This window comes from Protopterus annectens, chromosome 7.part0, assembly GCF_019279795.1.
Source record: "Protopterus annectens isolate FY-2018-M chromosome 7.part0, PAN1.0, whole genome shotgun sequence".
Lineage (NCBI taxonomy): Eukaryota > Metazoa > Chordata > Ceratodontiformes > Protopteridae > Protopterus > Protopterus annectens.
Window position 1 is genome coordinate 874885108 of NC_056739.1, and position 20072 is coordinate 874905179.

Genomic DNA, 20072 nt, shown 5'->3' on the forward strand with positions numbered 1-20072 from the left:
CAGGGCAAATGGTCCCAAAAAGAAAAGCACCTTCACATCAATCAAAAAGAAATGCTAGCAGTAATAAATGCTATTATAGCTTTCAAGGACCTTCTACAACCAGGTCAACTATTGATAAGAACGGACAACACCACAATTATGTGGTACATAAACAAACAGGGAGGAACACATTCTTACCCCCTATGCAGACTGGCCATGTCACTTTGGAACATGGCCATGGACTTACAAATGGAACTGCAAGCACAGTACTTGCCAGGCAAGGAAAACACGCTGGCAGACAACCTAAGCAGGAATATGACAGATCCACACGAATGGAAATTGCATCCAAAAGTTTTTACAGAAATAATCCAAGAATGGGGAAGGCCAGACATAGATCTCTTTGCCTCCCACAAAAATCATCAATTGACAAAATTCTGCTCAAGGATTTTCCATCCAAAGGTCTGGAGTGGATGCTCTCTCTTTGTTGGACATCAATGACAGTTTATGCCTTCCCACCTCTTCCGTTGCTGCCTAAAGTTCTATTGAAGACCAGAGCAGACAGACCAAAGATGATTCTCATTGCTTCGGACTGGCCAAGGCAACACTGGTACCCACTCCTGAGGAGCCTGACGCATTCCCCACCATGGACCCTGCCTCTAATGCCTCTTCTCACTCAGCACAGCTTCAAAACTCTTCACAGCCAGCTAAAAACACTCAATCTAGCCGCATGGAAGATTCCTTAGCATCACAACAGGCCCTACTCTCCAAGGAGGTGCAGGATGTCATTTTGGAGGCCAGAAGGCCATCAACTAGAAAAGCTTACTCCGCAAAATGGAAACGTTTTTGTGTCTGGAATGAGAAAAAGGGCCAGGATCCTGGAAAACTGAATTCATCTCAAATACTACAATATTTGGCTGAACTGCTAAGCAGTGGACTTTCTCCTCCATCAAAATCCATGCCTCAGCCATTTCTGCAGAATACAACACTGATCCACCTTTATTCTCTCACCCTCTCTTAAGACAGTTCCTCAGAGGGGCTAAGAATTTAAGATCTCCAAGGAAACTACCAATACCTGCTTGGGATCTTAATTTCATTCTGGAAAAACTGACCTTGCCTCCCTTTGAGCCAGCTGCCTCATCAGATTTGCAATATTTGTCCTGGCTATCACCTCAGCTCATAGAGTTTCAGAACTACAGGCTCTCATGGCTGTCCAGCCTTTTATCATCTTCCATCAGGACAGAGTTTCCTTACGAACCAACCCGTCCTTTATGCCTAAAGTGGTATCCAGGGTAGCTTTAAATCAGGCCATACATTTACCTACTTTTTATCCTAATCCTCAAAACAAAGGGGAGAGATTACTACATTCCTTGGACATCCACAGACAACTGCGTTATTATTTGGACAGAACAAAGCCTTTCAGAAAATCAGAACAGCTCTTTGTGGCCTATGCGGTAGGAGCTCAAGGAAAGCCAATTTCCAAACAGACAATCTCAAAATGGATAGCCCACTGCATACGCTTTTGCTATTCCTTTCATGGCAAAACTGTACCTACAGGCATTAGAACTCATTACACCAGGGCCACAGCCACCTCTGCAGCCTTCCTCAGAGGAGTTCCTACCAAGGATGTTTTGGAAGCAGCCACTTGAGTTCTGTGCATACCTTCTCCAAGCACTACAACCTACCATTATACTCCAAATTTAGAGCAGGCTTTCCCACTGCAGTCTTGCAGGGCATTTTGGCTCCTCCGAGTTCCACCTAGTGCCTACCACCCCTTTCTTAGCTTTGGGATTCTACCTATCTGTTATGACTGCAGCTGTATGCACGATGAACATAGTACAGTTTTGTACCTACCATAAATGTAGATGTTCGAGTGCTAATACAGCTGCAGTCCAGGTTTCTCTCCCTCCTTCCCCTGTTGGGACAGGCCTAGAGGCTAATACATCCTCATACAACCTGATTGGGGTATTCATTTATGATGTATTTGCTTGCAACTACTGTATTTTGATTATATTGCACTGCATTATTACACAAATTTATGTATTGCCTTCCTTCTGGGGGCACCTGACATCTGGGGCAAGAAAAACTGAAGAAAATGGCGTCGGCTGGTTCTTTTATACCCCTGTCGCACTGACGTCAGGGAAGAAGCGACGACAACTGACGCCGGACCTAGACTTTGGAATTCGGCCGACCGAGGACCCGCCTGACAGCAGGAGAACCCATCTGTTATGACTGCAGCTGTATTAGCACTCTAACATCTACATTTATGGTAGGTACAAAACTGTACTTTTTTGGCTTTTGATAGGGCTGTTTTCACCTGTGCTTCTGTGATTTCCGGGACACTACACTTTTCCTGTATTGTTGTGGGCCCTTTTGAAGGTGAGAGGGGAGGTGAAGTTTGCACTGAATCTATCTGCCAGGATGCTGGCAATATCAGTAGGTTCAGTATATTTTGTGCTATTTTGCACGATCTCAGAGCATATCTGCTAGTTGCCACTTCGATTCTTGAGATAGCTAAAGAAGGCTTTGTGGTCATCTTTCGAATCCTTGGCTATTTTTCTTTCGAAGTTAGCCTTGGATGATTTTGAGGGACTTTAGTTTCTTACGGATACTGAGCAGGGATGTCTTTCCTTCTTGGGATTTGCTTTTTTTCTGAACTAGTTTCCTCCTTTTGTTGTATAACTTGTTTATGGCAGGGGTCCAGACTGGTTTCCTTCTCTTAGGGGAGTGAGTCTTGGTTTTGCTAGGGATAACACGATCCATGCATCCTTGTGGGTGCTCAGAGTGCAATTGTAAAGGATTCTGCATCTTGGGCAGTGTTATCCTTTAGCGTGGGGGCTGTGAAACCTACCACCTCTGCCTTAAGAAAGGTGAAGTTTGCTTTAGAAAAGTTTTTCACTGTGGTTTCCTACGTTGGGGGTAGTGGTGGGGTGTGGACATCCAGGGTGATTAGTTTATGGTCTGATCTAAACAGTGACTGGTTGACCTCCAGTACGGAACACCTGTCGCCCATGTTGGTGATGGCCAGGTCCAGTATGTAGTGACCTCCTGGTAGGGGAGTTTACCAGCTGATCCAGGGCATTTGCGTTGATAAATTCCAGGAAGCGCTGAGCCTGGGAGTTGGTACTCAAGCAGTTTTCCCTGTTAATGGTAGGATAATTGAAATCGACCAATATCAGGGTGTTTGGTAGGACCTTCATGTTTTTCCAGTGTCTCCAAAAAGGTGGAGTGGTGGTCCTGGGTCATGGAGGGTGATCTGTAGCAGGCCATAATTTGCATTGCGGATTTGCCCGATGTTAGCTGCACATGAATGATCTCAGAGGTATCATGCTGCGCCACTAACCTGGAGGTGTGGGTATCCTTGAATATGGATACACCCCCTCCTTTTGTGTTTCGGTCAGTGTTCTGTGGTCGAAATGTGTGGCATGAGTTATAGCCCAATAGTGCTGGAGTGCTCTTTGGAGCCTTGAACCAGGATGTTCGTGCATACAGCTGCAGTCATAACAGATGGGTTTTCCTGCCGTCAGGTGGGTCCTCGGTCGGCCGAATTCCAAAGTCTAGGTCCGGCGTCTGATGTCGTCGCTTCTTCCCTGACGTCAGTGCGACAGGGGTATAAAAGAACCAGCCAATGCCATTTTCTTCAGTCTTTCTTGCCGTGTGGTGCCCGAAGCAGAAGCAGTTCGCAAGTGCCGGTCGGCCAGCTCCTGAGATTATGAATATTTTTCAACTGAAGTCTTCTTGAAAGCTAAGTACCCCGTTGGGGAAACTTTTCTTGCCTCAGACCGATGTCAGACAAAGTTAATAATTGCATTTCATGTGGGAAGCAAATACCGCATAAGGATTTTCATTCCCTCTGCATTCCTTGCTTAGGCCCAGACCACGACGTCTCGGCCTGTTGTTTTTGTGCTACATTCAACAGACGCACTATTTAGCGTCGGGCGGAGTTCGCCCAACACTATTTTGGCAAAAAGTTTAATTACATTGTCATTGGATATTCCAACTCCAGTTTTGAGTAAAAGACTCAAAGATAAGGACCGACATACGAGGTCCGCGACTTCTACTGACACCACGCTAAAGCCGACTACAGGTGCTCCGGTTCTCAGCGAGGCGCCTACGCAGCCCCTGACTACCAATGACACTTCATTGGCTGTGTCTTCTGTGCCCGAGGTCGCAGGCTCTTCGGCCCACACCCCGACTACAGATACCGAAGCCACTCTTGGCTGGGAAACTCAGTTTAGACAGGCCTGCCACCTTTCAAGGTGTCTTCAGGCCTTATTCTTTTTCCATAAAGGCTTTCATTAAGTCTAAAGCAGCCATGCATGCTAAAAGACAAGCTCCACAGGGCCCCTCTCAAGGCCCCATGCCTAAAAAGCAGATGCTCAAAATGGCTGAGGATTTGATTACTCTTATCAGGGGTTCTCAACCCCCCTCGGACAAAAGGCCCAGAGTGGAGGAAGAATACCCTTCCTCGGACCAGGCCTCCATTACTTCAGAACATTCTGAAGACCAGGAATATTCATACTCCCCTTTTGAAGATTCTGATGCAGAGGAGTCCATTCCCTCTGTCTTTCTACCCCCCCCCCTGAGGATTACTCTTTTGGGGAAACCTTACGTACCTTGAGGGAACACTTCCACTGGGAAGGCCAAGAGTACTCAGACTCCAAGCAAAGGCTTGGGGATTTCCTCTTGCTCCCTCAGCACAGGCCTCTGGCTATACCTCCTGTCTTAGACATACTAGATGTGTATTCGGAGGCCAGCCTTAACCCAGATTCTTTACCTCCAGCTCCAGTCAAGCCTGACCGGTATTACCGGATTCCTGATTCACACCAATTCCTATACAAAAGCCATGCGGCTGACCGAGAAACTATTTCACAAGGTCCCAAGGGAATTAAGGCCTCCACTGCCAAAAATCCATTACCTTCCGAGAGAGATTCCAGAGCTTTAGAAAGGTGGGGGGGAAAGGTATACACCTCGGCCACCTTAACCATGAGGGCATTAAACTGTCAGTTCCATATGTTAAAGTATCAACAGTTTCTGTTATCTCAGTTGTAAAGCAAAATGTCACAACCTGAACAACCAGACTTGAAGGAGTTGCAGGATTTGTTACATAGTGCAGAGCAAGAGGGTAAACATACCTTGCAATGTGGTTTTGATGCTTTAGAGGCCTCATGTAGAGCTGCTGTTACAGGATCAGTCATACGTAGACATGCTTGGCTCAAAGAGCAAACCTTACCAGATCATGTCAAAGCTAAATTACTAGATGCACCTCTTCAAAAAGATGTATTGTTTGCTGTTAAAGCTGAGGAGGTATTAAAGAAAATGGAGGAAAAGGCAAAATCAATGCAAACAGTGAAAGATTTCCTACAGGTACAACCTCCACGTTTCAGTAGAAATTGGCCTTCAAAAAATTGTTCCTTTCCAGCCACGGACAGACCGCAAAGAGGTAGATACAGGCGCCCGAGGGGTAGAGGGCAATCTCAAGGATCATTTAGAGGCAGACAATGGCAAGCACCTACACAAAGAGGTGGTGAGGATAGTTCACAGCCATTCAGAAAGCAGAACCAATGACTTTCCCCTTTGCATGCCAAGCAAGGCTCAAATGGCAGCACCTTTAGGCGGAAAGCTGGCATTATTTTCGAAAAATTGGCATATTGTCACAAAAGACAAATGGATCCTAGACATTATAGATAGAGGCTACAGATTCCACTTTCACACCCTTCCAAAAATGAGGCATGCCAAACCTGCCACACAATCAAAGGGCAGAGGCACAAAACAAATTTCAGATCTCATGGACATGAAAGCTATTCAAGAGGTACCTGCACAAGAACAGGGTCAAGGTTTTTATTCCAGACTATTCCTGGTACCAAGGAAGGGCAAAGATTGGAGACCTATTTTGGACCTATCCATCCTAAACACATTTTTACTGCCAAAATTCAAGATGCTCACATTACAGCAGCTTCTTCCCATGCTGGGCAAGGAGTCTTGGCTGGTAACATTGGACCTCAAGGAGGCATACCTGCATGTCCCAATCAGACAAGATTGCAGAAGATACCTCAGATTTCTTGCAGGTTCAACCCATTATCAATTCTCTGCATTGCTCTTTGGCTTATCTACTGCACCCAGTGTGTTCACGAAATGCCTGGCATCAGTAATTGCCTACTGCAGACTTCAAGGGATACAAATATACCCATATTTGGACGACTGCCTGAATCAAGCGGACAGCAAGCACATACTTCTGAAACATCTGGCGTTTGTAATAATGTTGAAATCTCTGGGATACACAGTCAACAAAAAGAAATCAAGGCTAATACCCTCTCAAACAATAGTTTTCCTGGGTGCCAGCTTGAATACAAATACCCAGATGGCCTACCTCACGCCAGAGAAACAAGGGCAACTAACTCAATACTTCAGAAAACTGGCAACCTTCACCAGGCTGACTGCAAGGAAAATCCTGCAGGCTCTGGGAGTCATGGCATCTTGCATCCTGCTAATCCCATGTGCAAAGCTGCATATGAGGAAACTTCAATGGTACCTAAAAAACTGATTCCATGCCTTCAAAAGGAATTTCTGTGGTGGGCTCAAGCATGCCAAAGAAACAAGGTCTCCCATTCTGCAAGCCTCAAGCAAATCAAGTCATCACAACAGACGCCGGGGACGCCCTGGGCGCACATGACAGATAGGTGCATTCAGGGCAAATGGTCCCAAAAAGAAAAGCACCTACACATCAATCAAAAGGAAATGCTAGCAGTAATAAATGCTATTATGGCTTTCAAAGACCTACTGCATCCAGGCCAGCTATTGATAAGGACAGACAACACCACAGTAATGTGGTACATAAACAGGGAGGAACCCATTCATATACTCTATGCAGGCTAGCCATGTCTCTTTGGAAAATGGCACTGGAATTACAAATCTAACTTCAAGCACAGTACCTGCCAGGCAAGGAAAACACGCTGGCAGACAACCTAAGCAGAAATGACAGATCCACACGAATGGAAGTTGCATCCTCAAGTTTTTACAAAGATAATTCAAGCATGGGGAAGGCCAGACATAGATCTCTTTGCCACCCACAGAAAAAATCACCAATTGACAAAATTCTGCTCAAGGACCTTTCATCCACAGGCCTGGAAAGTGGACACTCTTTCAGTTGGACAACAATGACAGTTTATGCCTTTCCACCTCTTCCTCTGCTGCCCAAAGTTCTATTAAAAACCAGAGCAGACAGACCAAAGATGATTCTCATTGCTCCAGACTGGCCAAGACAACACTGGTACCCACTCCTGAGGAGCCTGACGCATTCCCCACCATGGATCCTGCCTCTAATGCCTCTTCTACTGACTCAGCACAACTTCAAAACTCTTCAGTCAGCTGAAAACACTCAATCTAGCCGCATGGACGATTCCTTAAATTCACAACATACCCTACTCTCCAAGGAGGTGCAGGATGTCATTTTGGAGGCCAGAAGGCCTTCTACTAGAAAAGCCTACTCCGCAAAATGGAAACTTTTTGTGCCTGGAATCAGAAAAAGGGTCAGAATCCTGGAATACTGAATTTACCTCAAATATTACAGTACCTAGCTGAGATGCTAAGCAATGGACTTTCATTCTCCTCCATCAAAATCCATGCCTCAGCATTTCTGCAGAATACAATGATCCTCCTTTATTCTCTCATCCCCTCTTAAGACAGTTCCTCAGAGGGGCTAAGAATATAAAACCCCCAAGGAAGCAACCAGTACCTGCTTGGGACCTCAATTTCATTCTAGAAAAACTGACCTTGCCTCCTTTTGAGCTAGCTGCTTCAACAGAACTGCAATATTTGTCCTGGAAAACAGCCTTCCTTCTGGCTATCACCTCAGCTCGCAGGATTTCGGAACTACAAGCCCTCATGGCTGTGCAGCCTTTCATCATTTTCCATCAGGACAGAGTTTCCTTACGAACCAATCCTTCCTTTATGCCAAAGGTAGTATCCAGGGTAGCCTTGAATCAGGCTATCCACTTACCTACCTTTTACCCTAATCCTCAAAACAAAGGGGAGAGACTACTACATTCCTTGGACATTCACAGACAGCTACGTTATTATTTGGACAGAACAAAGCCTTTCAGAAAATCAGAGCAACTCTGTGTCCTATGCTACAGGAGCTCAAGGGAAACCCGACAATCTCAAAATGGATAGCCCACTGCATATGCTGTTGTTACTCTTTTCATGGTAAAACTGTACCTGCAGGCATCAGATCTCACTCCACAAGGGCCACAGCTACCTCTGCAGCTTTCCTCAGGGGGGTTCCTACCAAAGATATTTTGGAAGCAGCCACTTGGAGTTCTGTACCTACTTTCTCCAAGCACTATCACCTACCATTATACTCCAAATCTAGAGCAGGCTTTGCCACTGCAGTCTTGCAAGGCATCCTGGCTCCTCCTAGTTCCACTTGGGGTGCCTACCATCCCTTTTTTTTTAGCTTTGGGATTCTACCCATCTGTTATGACTGCAGCTGTATGCACGATGAACATAGTACAGTTTTGTACCTACCATAAATGTAGATGTTCGAGTGCTAATACAGCTGCAGTCCAGGTTTCCCTCCCTCCTTCCCCTCTTGGGACAGGCCTAATTGCTGACACCTCCTCATACAACCTGATGGGGTATTCTTTTATGGTGTATTTGCTTGCATCTACTGTTTTTTGATTATATTGCATTGCATTATTACATAAATTTATGTATTGCCTTCCTTCTGGGGGCACCTGACATCTGGGGCAAGAAAAACTGAAGAAAATGGCGTCGGCTGGTCCTTTTATACCCCTGTCGCACTGACGTCAGGGAAGAAGCGACTACATCCGACGCCGGACCTAGACTTTGGAATTCGGCCGACTGAGGACCCACCTGACGGCAGGAAAACCCATCTGTTATGACTGCAGCTGTATTAGCACTCTAACATCTACATTTATGGTAGGTACAAAACTGTACTTTTCAGTTACTGTACAGATGTCTACATTCTCCATACTTAGGAGTGCTTTGAGCGCATGCATTTTGAGATTTAAACTCCTGGCGTTGAGTGGCATAACCCTCATTTTTTCACTTGTGCTATTTACGGATGTGGGTTTGAATTTTGAGCCTTGCCTAAAAAAAGCACTATGGGGGCAGCAAGAGCCTTGGCCAGTATTCGAAAGCCAAGGGGTGACAGGTGCAAGCAGTCTCTTGCGAAGCAACGCGGCTTGTTAAGTATGTCATCCCAGGCTGACAGACACTGGATCCCCTTTGAATGACACCAGAAGCTTAGCTTATTGTTGAAATTGATCATTTTTTTCTTTATGCTAAGGTATCATTCTTGGTGAGTGCAGGATGCTGATCAGGGTCATACCCGCCTGGGCTACATGATCAGAGAACTCTTCCATGTCTCTTCATGTAGTCCAGGGAGGTGCATCTCAGGTCATTCACACCAACATGAACAATGACAGAGTCATATTTGTACTTGTTCTGGAGTGACCAGAGTGCTTGTGTTGTGGTGGATTCTGGGTTTCGACAGGCAGCTAACAGTAACCTTGTCCAGCCTAGTGAGTGGGGTGTCAGTGTGCCTGACTATTCAGTCACCTAGTACTAGTGTGATGGGTATGTTTCGCCTTGAGAGCTGTGATTGTGCGGCACATTGATTTTGTGTTTTGTGTGTTGTCTGGTTTGTGATGGGAGGTGCAGGTTTTGTGGGTGTCTGCTTTGGAGCTCTCTGATGCTTTTGCAGGTTTTTATTTAGAGCCTCCGAGTATGATTTTGTGCATTTTTTGCTAGTGCTGGTTTAGTAGGTTTATGTGAGGCTGGAGGTATGGTGCAAGTGTTAACCTTTTCCTCATGACTGTCTGTTCCAGTCTTTGGGGGAAGAGACCTTAGCCTCCAGTTTGGCTGTATAATTGTATTTCTTGCATATGTTAGTGTTTTGTGGTAAGAGGAGAGGGCTATCTGTGTACATGAGGCAGTTTTAACATTGCCTCAGGATACCCAGATTCACCAGCTGGACTGGAGAGTACACCTGAAGTTGCCCTTTGGTCATGCCTGAATAGTAGGGTGAGCTGCTTAGTCGCTTGGTTGGTGAGGGGTGGATAAAGAGCCTTGCCCTGCTGGGCAGTCAAGTTTCTGGGTATATTAGTGCTTGCTATTAGGTCTGAGCAAGTGCCTGACTGTAGGATGCTTTTTGAGTGCTTAGGTTAAGAGTTAGACTAGTTTCAAGTGTAAATTTGAAGAGGAGACTTAGTGGAGCCGGGAATAATTTAACCCTAGCTAACAGGTGCTGCCCGGCGCACAAAGCTGTGCAAACACGGTATGTTATGTAGTCCAATCTCGCCTACATTCTTACCTGTGGGTTCGGAGCCGAATGTCTGCTCCAACTCGGCCAAACTTTTCTAGCTCAAAGTCTTTCTATTGGCTGGGCTAAGATGGTGTCCCATGCTGCACTGCTCTCTATCCCCAGATGTCATTTGCCGCTCATGTAGCTCGGACGTGGTCTAGCTCTTGGCTGTGGCTAAGTGCCCTTTTTTCTTCCTATCAGAGAAATTTGTTGCAAACAAAAAGCTATTTTAATAGCTATTGTGTGTTATTGTCTTGTAAAAAATTGTTTTGGATTGTTTTTTCTGTGGTATCCCACTAGCTGTTTCCAACAGGCTAGGCCCGTTTCAGTTAGAGGACCTAGTCTGTCCCCTTGCTTCCTTTGTGTTTTTTTTAGTTTACCAGGACTAAGTACTGTTTAAATTAGAGGTATTGGTCCTTTCTCCCCTGTGTTTGTTTAACTTGGAGATCTTGTGGTAGTTGTGTGTTGTAGTTTTTTTTCCCGCCTTGTGGTTGTTTGACTGTTGGTCCTGTTTTTCAGGGTTTGATTTTCTTGGTGATTTATTAGTATTGGTTAACTATGTCTAAAGATTCTAAGGAGCACAAGCCCTCGGGCTTCAAGAAGTGCTCTAGCTGCAGTTACAAAATGTCCATTACCGATGGACACTCCGTCTGTGTATATTGTCTGGGATCCATTCATCTCCAGGAGTTGTGCAGCTTCTGTCATGCTTTTAGTCCAAGAGTTCTTCAGGAAAGGAAGAATAAATTGATTTTGAAGGGACTCCTGAAACCCTCCTTCGAGGAGGGTCTGGAGAGTGCTTCCAGCTCTAAGGCTAAATCTTCTAAATCAAAAAGAGATCTCCGGCTCCATCAGTCCCCTCTGAGCCACCGGAGAAAATAGCAGTCTGCTTAGACATCCTCGGCTCCATTGTCCTCTGGGCCGCAGGAAGTGTCAGTTGTCATGTAACCTGCTTCGGCTCCAATTTTCTTGGAACTTGTTGGTTGCCAATCGCCTAGTGTTAGACCATTATCCCCTTCACAGAGGAGGTCTCTATATCCTTCTCTATCCTCTAAGAACTCCAGGACCTTATCGGATGTGGACGTCGATAGAGTGGTGCAGACACTCCTTCAGTCACCGGTGCTGACAAAATTGTTCTCTGCTCCGACCCAGTCTGCTCCGGAGCCGGTCCGTCAACCTGCTTCAATACTTCCTCCTCCGAGCACACCTCAGCTTTCGGAGCCAGAGTGCTTGGCTCCGCGTGATGTCCCTAGGTCGGTTCCGACAACCCCTCCTGGCTTATCAGTGCCGACATCAGCTCTGACCCCGTCAGCGCCATCCACGGGGTTCAGGACTCAGGATTCTTTGGTTGTTCCCGAGGGAGAGGCTTTGGGACACCTCTCTGCTCCCAGTCTCCCTCTCGGTGCGGGAAAGTTTGACTCCTGTCGTGGCTTCAGAGACTGGTCATTCTTTGGATTTGGGGGGGGACCAGCCTTCGAGGCCATGCGGAGCATGCTGGCCAGGTAGTCAGCGGCATCATGCGAGTCTGTCATTCTGTCCCCTACTACACTGGTGCAGGTCTCTGATCACCTATCTCTAGACAGCGGAGCCCCAAGGCCTCAGGGTACCTTCATGAGTGGTCCCCACATTTCTGAGGGCCCCTCAGAGTTTTTGCCTGAGGAGCCACCCAGAACGAAGACGTGCAAGAGGAAGCACATAGATTCCCAGGATGTGTCTCTCACATCAGACACAGACTTAGAGGAATCTGAGGGGTCCCCCAAGTCATCCTCTGAGGATGTTAATTTCTCTGACATCCTAGAGATTTTGAAGCAGAGGTAACTGGCCATCCAAAGCCCCCTCCTAGGAGGAGTCTGTCTTCCTGAAGGCCCTTTGGTGCTCAGCCCTCCGCCTCCTGCGCATCTCCCCCCTTCGAGCTTCTGGATTTGGTTTGGTGAAGGTTGTGGGAAATCCCTGACTCTGTGGAACCAGTCCCCAGGAGACCAAGTAAATTTTTGTCTGCTACTCCTGATAAGGAATTTCTGTCTAAGGGAGTCCCTGTGGATGCCATGGTGGTGGCAGCTGCCACTCAGAAGGAATTAGCCGAGACTTCTTCCACCATCCATCCTCCTAACCAGGAGTCTAGGACCATGGACCGGTACGGGAAGTGTACCTTTTCTTCAGTGACCTTTACCTTACGGTCACTGAATTATTTATCACACTTTACACGGCTCCAGAGAGATCTCCTCAAGGAGCTTGAAGATACTCTCACTGGTAACGTGTCTGAGGCGGTGGCTCAGACGGTCAACGCTCAGTTGTCTACCTTCAATTCCATTGCAAACTCCTCCATGAGGCTAATCTCCTCCTATGCAGCTGGAGTGAGTAGGGCAGCAAGTTCAGGAGTTGCTCTTAGGAGGCAGGCCTTGGATGCGTCTGTCACTTTGCGGAGGCCTTCAAGTCTTCATTCACCACCCCTTTTGATGTTTCCTCTTTGTTCGGAACCAAGGTGAAAGACACTCTCAACAGGTGTGAGCAGGAGGGAAAAGCTCTCTGCCGTAGGAGTCTGTTTTTCCCTTCCCTCTAGGCCTTATCCCAAGGCCCAGAGGGGTGGCAAAATGTGGTTCAAGAAATCTGAGGGTTTTTCCGCTGCACAAGGTGAGCCCCCCTCAAGAGGCAGGGGAGGGGGTGGTTATTCAGGGAGACTCCGCCCTAGGGGCAGAGGAGGTCCCCGCAACTCTGGAGACCGTGATTCCTTTCGTGGTTCTCCCTACCGCCGCTCCTGATGGGAGGCCCGACTGTGCGTTTCCGAAGCCAGTCGGGGGTCGAATCTCATTATACCGGGAGGCCTGGCAAGACATCACCCAGGACCAATGGGTGCTACAAATAATTTTTGGAGGATAATGTCATTCCCTTCTCGTCAAATCCCCCTTCAGTCAAAAAAAATCCCGGATGTTCCACCCAGTCAAAGGGATTACGCAGCTTCAGAAGTTTCAAAGCTGCTAGAAAAAGGAGCCATCCAACATGTCCCCTCAGACCAGATCGGATTAGGGACTTGCACCAGATTCTTTTTGGTAACGGAAAGGACAGGGGACGAGACCCATATTGGATCTCTGTCAATTGAACACCCATGTGCAGAAGTCCAAGTTCCGAATGGTCACATTAGTCTATTCTCCCATTATTGGGAAAAGAAGTGTGGATGTGCTCCATCGACCTCAAGGATGCTTACTACCACATAAAGATGGACAGGGCATCCAGAAGTCACCTACGCTTCCGGCTGGGAGCCAGTCACTTTCAGTTTTGAGCCCTGCCCTTTAGTCTCACCACAGCCCCCAGGATGTTTACCAAATGCATGGCAGTGGTGACTGCTCACCTGAGACGTCAGGGATTCCAAGTGTTTCCATATCTGGACGACTAGCACCTTACTGCCACCACCAGGCATCTCTATTTCAGATCAGGGACGCTATCAACCTGTGTCAACAGTTGGGCATCACATTGAACTGGGAAAAATCTGCCTTGTTGCCCTCTGTCACTTTTTTAGGCGCCGAACTACACACCGTCCTCATGCGGGCATTTCTACCTCAGGAAAGAATCAGTCCTACAACAACAAGTTCATGCCTTGCTCCCTCTGAGAAGGACGAAGGCAAGATGGGTCCTCCAACTGTTGGGGACAATGGCTGCTGTGATTGTTAGTCCCTCTGGCAAGGTTACATATGAGGCTCCTTCAGTGGCTACTCTTTGCCCAGTGGTCTCCAACGTCTTCCACTTTCTCGCCCTATTCTCACAGACAGGTGCAAACAGGATGTCAGTTGGTGACTTTGCACCGACAACCTGAATGCAGAAAGGCCCTTCGTTCCTGTGCCCCCGGTTGCCACGGTGACCATGGATGCCTCCCAGATGGGGTGGGGGGCATTATCTAGGCAGGACAAGCCAAGGCAAGTGGCAAGAGCACGAGATGCATCTGCATATCAATGTCCTGGAGTTGAGAGCTGTGCTACTAGTGTTGCAAGCACTCCAGAGTTTTCTTTCTCTCGGGACTATTGCAATCCACTTGGACAATGTCAGTGGTGTGGTGTCTGAACAAGCAGGGAGGAATCTAGTCATATCCCCTTTGCAGAGAGGCCATGCAAGTGTGGCAGTGGGCAGTGTCTTCCCAACATTTTCTGGTGGCAACGCACATTCCGGGGAAGTCCACTGTGATCGCAGACAGGCTAAACAGAGATATTCTGATGCCTTACGAGTGGTCCCTGAACTGTCAAGTTGCAGAACAGATCTTCCGCAGGTGGGGGCAGCCTTGCTGCGACCTTTTTGCCAGTCCCCTCAATGCCAAATGCAGCAGCTACTTCACGTTGCTACCCCCCCAGAGGGAGTCACCTAGGGACGCTCTAGTCCACGATTGGCCCTCTGGTCTACTATATGCCTTCCCTCCGGTCCCCTTGCTTTCAAAGGTTATTCAGAAAGCGCAGTCCTTGGGAAGCATAAAGATTCTGATTGCCCCACAATGGCCTTGTAAAATTTGGTTCCCCTTTCTCCAGCCCTACCTTATGGATGCTCCTTGGATTCTGGACCCACAACCAGACTTACTGACACACGTCAGGGCAGCTCCATCCCTCTCTTCGGACCCTCCGGTTGACAGCCTGGCTACTCCACTTCTGTCATTAGTCAGGCTTCATCATTTTTTGCCGGAGGTGGTTCATATTTTATCTTCCTTTCATAAACCCTCGACCAGGAAGATTTATTACAGCAAATGGAAGAGGTTTTCAATCTGGGCACATGCCAAAAAGATTGACCCTTACACGGCTCCAATTTCGTCTGTATTGGAGTTCTTGTCTGTGCTCTTTAACCAGGGTTCAGCGGCCGCAATCATTAAATTCCAATTGGCGGCGATCTCAACCTTTCATGTCGCAGACTAGCATAGCCTGATGGCACATAGACTCTGTAAGGCTTTCCTGAAGGGCATGTTACTTCGCCGTCAGGTATCGGAACCTGTTATGCCTTGGGACTTGAACTTTGTTCTACAGGGTCTTACTTCACCCCGCTTTGAGCCTGCAGCCACTTGCGATTTAAAATTCTTAACTTGGAAGACTCATTTTAGTAGCCATCACGTCAGCGAAACGCATTTCGGAGCTTCAAGCTTTATCAATCAAACCCTCAATTAATTTTTCATAAAGACTGGGTTTCTCTCAGACCGAACCCCTCTTTTCTTCCCAAAGTGGCATCAGTCAGTAACCTTAACCAATCTATTGAATTGCCAGTGTTTTTTTCCCCAGTTCTCAAACAAGGCAGAATTCAAATTTCATCAATTGGATGTGTACAGATAATTAAGTTTTTATTTGCACAGAACAAAAGACCTCAGAAAATCTGATCAGTTGTTTCCTTTTCAGAAAACAGAATTGGGTCTCCTGTCTCCAACGTCACGTTGTCCAGGTGGATTTCCAGTTGTATTTCTTTCATTTATTCCTCGGGGGTAAAGATTTACCGTTTCGAGTGAAGGCTCACTCTACTCGGTCTGTATCTACATCTACAGCTTTTCAGGCCAAATTGTCTATGGATGATATTTGTGCTGCGGCTACTTGGGCATCTCCTCCCACCTTTGTTACTCATTACAAGTTGGATGTGGTATCTAGGGACAGGTCTTCCTTTGGTTCCACAGTGCTCAGGAGTATTTTCCACTGAGCCTCCCAGGATTTAGGTGCTGGGGACGCTGTCCCACTGGTAAGAATGTAGGCGAGATTGGACTACATGACATCAAGAATTTATGTACTCACCATAACGTTCGATGTATGTAGTCCATCTCGCCTCACATTCTTACCCCCTGCCTTCCCCCATCCTGGAGGATCTGGAGGTTAGGCCTGGTTTCAGAGCTCCTTTCATTCTTGGTTTGTTTGTTCCTTTCTTTAGGTGTTATGCATGGAGAATGAGTGCTGGTGCTCGCAGCAAACTCTATCTGGGGATAGAGAGCAGTGCAGCATGGGATACCATCTTAGCCCAGCCAGTAGAAAGACTTTGAGCTAGAAAAGTTTGGCCGAGTCTGCTCCAACCCCACGGGTAAGAATGTGAGGCGAGATGGACTACATACATCTCACGTTATGGTGAGTACATAACTTCTTGTTTTAAACTACTGACTTCTGGGCTGCAACCACTCCTCCAGGAACAGATGGTTGCTCAGTTCCCCCCTCACATGTGAACAGAGAAACTTCCCTCTATCCAAGTAACGTATGAGCAACTCAAACTTGTAACAGCCCTGAATTCAGCACTAGCCTGAAAACTGGACTATACTAGCTTAGAAAGGCAGGAAACAAGAAAAATTTTTTTTTTGTTTGAAAAGATGAGGCAAAAACAGTAAAAAGTACACTTAAAATAGCTTTAAACGACTACAAGCGATCAGAAAAGGCTATCGCACTTTGTGTAGCCTACAACAGTTAAACAATTTATTTAAACAAAAAACTTTTTAAAAGTGCAGGCAGTCAAATAAGTACAAGATGTGAAAAAAACAAGCTTTTAAATCACTAAGTGCTGGAAAATCAGCGTTTAGGCAGAAAACAGTTAAGTACAGCAAGAAAATACCGAAAACTGATGCTCAGTCACTCCAAAGTCTCTCTTTTAAGCTAGAAGGCTTGCATCAGTTTAAGGCTTTCTAGTGCTTTCCAGTAGGTTAGTTACAGGAAAAATGGGAAACAAGCGCAGATGTGGTCTTTTAAACCAGAAAGTTGAAAGAGATGGACAACTTCCCGAATGATCGATAAAGTACAATTCCTGGGCCAAGAACCACTCCTGTTGTGGTAGACAAGGCTACCTACTACTTACCACTCCCACTGATGAGCTAGAAGGCTGCACTCCAACACAAAGGCTTGTGGGGGGCTCAGAAGCTTACAAACAGTCATGGATACAGCAAGACAAGATTGTATAATTATATTTTCAGAACATTCATGTTTTTCTGAATACTTTAATAAGCACTGACAGAACTGCTGACCCTCATATGAAAGGTCTCAGCTGAATGAACAGAATGTTGCTGATCGTATGTGCACAACTTGAGTTGGTAGTTAGTTTTTTAAGTAGTTTACAAAATATTACAAGTTTAATCGTGTATCTTGTGTTTACTGTGACAAAGTCCAATTAAGTACTAGAACCTAAAGAACACTGCAACTATAATAGTTGTCCTGAAGAGTTTGACATTTTACATTTCTTAAATCCTATCATTCCAGAGATATGAGCATTGGTTTGAAATGTGAGGACATAATTTGATTTATCAAAAAAAAAAAAAAAAAAAAAAACTGCCCAGCTTCTTCTACTAATCCTATTCAGTCATGATGTTAGCCGTTGATTCTTAATTCCTATAAATCTTTAGCCACAGTTCATATTTCTATGTATATGTAAAAATGCAAAAGTTCTGTTTGGAGTTTAATAATTATCTTAGTCCCTATGATTTAGCCAGTAGTGTTTCTTTCCTCTGTGTTTACAGCGGTGGGGAGGGGCAATACAGGTGCTCTTACTGGTGACTCTGCTTCTAAAGAACAAATAGCACAGGTTACAGTCTCCTTTACAGATGGATTTCCTAATGGTCACTGCTTGTGAGGTAACCATGTTCTTGTACCCCAGATGCTTGTATTCTCTACAAGTCTCTCCAGAATTGTGTTGGCTTGTAATTTACTCTCATTCGTATTGTGAATGCATTTCTGCAATGTTACTACAGTTATGGTGAGTGCCTTCCAACGTGTAATTTTATGTTGAGTAACACTGCACAGCTACACTGTTAAAGTATTGAGTAGGGTAGTTAGTTTGGTGTGACTGTAGAATAACTCGTTAGAAGTAGCAGTCAACCTTGCAGTTTTCTTAAAATGACCAGAAAGGCAGTTAAATGCAAATTGGTCATGCATTAGCTGTTTTAGAAGTAGGTCTAGTCGTTTAAAAGAGAACAGCTGCTATCTCACAATTTGCATTTGTTTTCATTTTACTTATTTGATTCCTTCTTAGAATGACAGCAATTTATCAAGTGGAGGTGGACCAGTTAAAATAACTGAAGGTCGGTCGAAAAAGAGCAGTTTCTTCCGATGTCTGTTGCTCTGATGGCATTCCTAACAAAGACTGCAGCACACCTAGGAGAGTTTTCTGCTTCTCTAAAAGCATAGCATTGCTCTGGCTCAGAAGTACCATACCAGCAGCAGCTGCTGAGAGCTCCATGGTCATTTGCTCACTGACGAACTGTGGAGCAGAATATAGAGGTGCAACAGCCCCTTGATGTGCCAGGCTCCTTCTTACAAAACAGGAAGCAGTAGAGTGGAGACGTGAATTCTGACTTGTTTCTTCAGTTTTCTTATGCCTGTTGCAAAAAACTGCCAAGTTTCTTAAAAATTTGCACATTGGTTTTAGCCTGTGGATTGCCTGTGATAGCACAGTCTTAATGCATTGTTTGACTACAATGTTGCAGTGTATAATATTTACATTGGTTTGATTACTTGCAAATTATTGCCTTTCCATTGAATACCAAATCCTCTGACTTGTTAGGATGCTTTGTTTATTCCCTCATGGAAAGTCATTGTAAAATAACTTAGTCTATCAAATTTCAGACTAACAAAAATTGCCTCACTTCCCCTGAAAATCGTTTTTTTAACCTGTTATTACCTATTCTTAACTGTAACAGTTGTGCCGTTTAATTATGCATGCCAGGATTTCCATCCTTGTGCAGTGCATATTTAATTACTTTTAAAAACAGTATTGACTAATAGAAATTAGCACTGTTAATCATTTCAAGTTTTAAATGCACTGCCTGACTTGTGTAAGCTACTGCTTGACTATTATATTCTGTGTGTAGAAATGTAGTATTAATTTTTCTGTTTCTTTTTTAAATGTTACAAATTAAAGACTATTATTTTTGCTAACACGAGTTACTGTCTCTCGAATCTTCAGAACGGCATTGAAGGAAGTTACTGTTCCATCAAAAGATTGATGAAATGAGAACCTTTATTGCCAGTATTTTTTTAATACTTTGAATGTAGATGATCTATGTTTACTGTGTTGTTTCATATGCATTTGTTAACAGGTAAGACCAGTTGGTACTGCTCATTGCAGTGGCAGCATATGAACAGTGTTTGCTTATGTAACTGTGATTGTTATACAGTACACAAATGGAGTCTGAGGAAGTCAAACCTAGGACTTCAAAATAAAGCTCTCTGTCGGCTCATAACCTTAATTATGTGTGCTAAACTGCCAGCCACCAGTGAACATGTTAACTGATTTTAACTCCTGACAGATTTTCTGTTGTGCTTGTCTTCAAGGGTATGATCTAACAAAGTTGTACTGCAGAGCTTGAGACCCATATCAAATTGTCAACTGTCCATGTTAGCATTTTAAAGTTGTGTACACAGGGTAGTGTGAGGGCTGAGCTCAGTGAGGAATTGCAGCAAGGAAAATTCCTTTACCTAACAACATTTAATCTATTACTGTTGAGTCGTGAACTATTTTGTGTGACAAGGTAGTCAAGTACCCACTATGTGATAACCCCACTGTTTTCATATTCTGATGTACTATACTGTGTTAAGTAGTTTCCTATACAGTACCTTTACATTTTTAGGTAGTCCTGTATGTTCCGTCTTTAATCCACTAAGAAGACTCCTGTGGTAGGCAGTTGTCACGAAGATCAAACAAGTGAAGGCTAGCCACAAATAGACAGGCAAGTGGACTTCCAAGATGTTTACACACTGGTCAACAGGTTGATTTCATCTCTTCTTGCATGAAGACAGAAATGGATAAAGGGCCACTGAATTTTTTGGGGTTTGGGTAGAATTCAGTCACAGGCTAG

General features: G+C 45.3%; 1 protein-coding gene across 1 annotated transcript in view; it reads left to right on the plus strand.

Annotated features, from left to right (window-relative positions):
- LOC122806756 (ras-related protein Rab-8B) overlaps nt 1-19157 on the plus strand; it is a gene marked incomplete in the record, with an annotated part of 475375 nt that extends 456218 nt beyond the window's left edge. Inside the window, 1 exon segment of the mRNA XM_044077449.1 lies at nt 18248-19157. Coding sequence (XP_043933384.1) covers nt 18248-18340 — 93 coding nt within the window.
- Between the last annotated feature and the right edge of the window lie 915 nt (nt 19158-20072).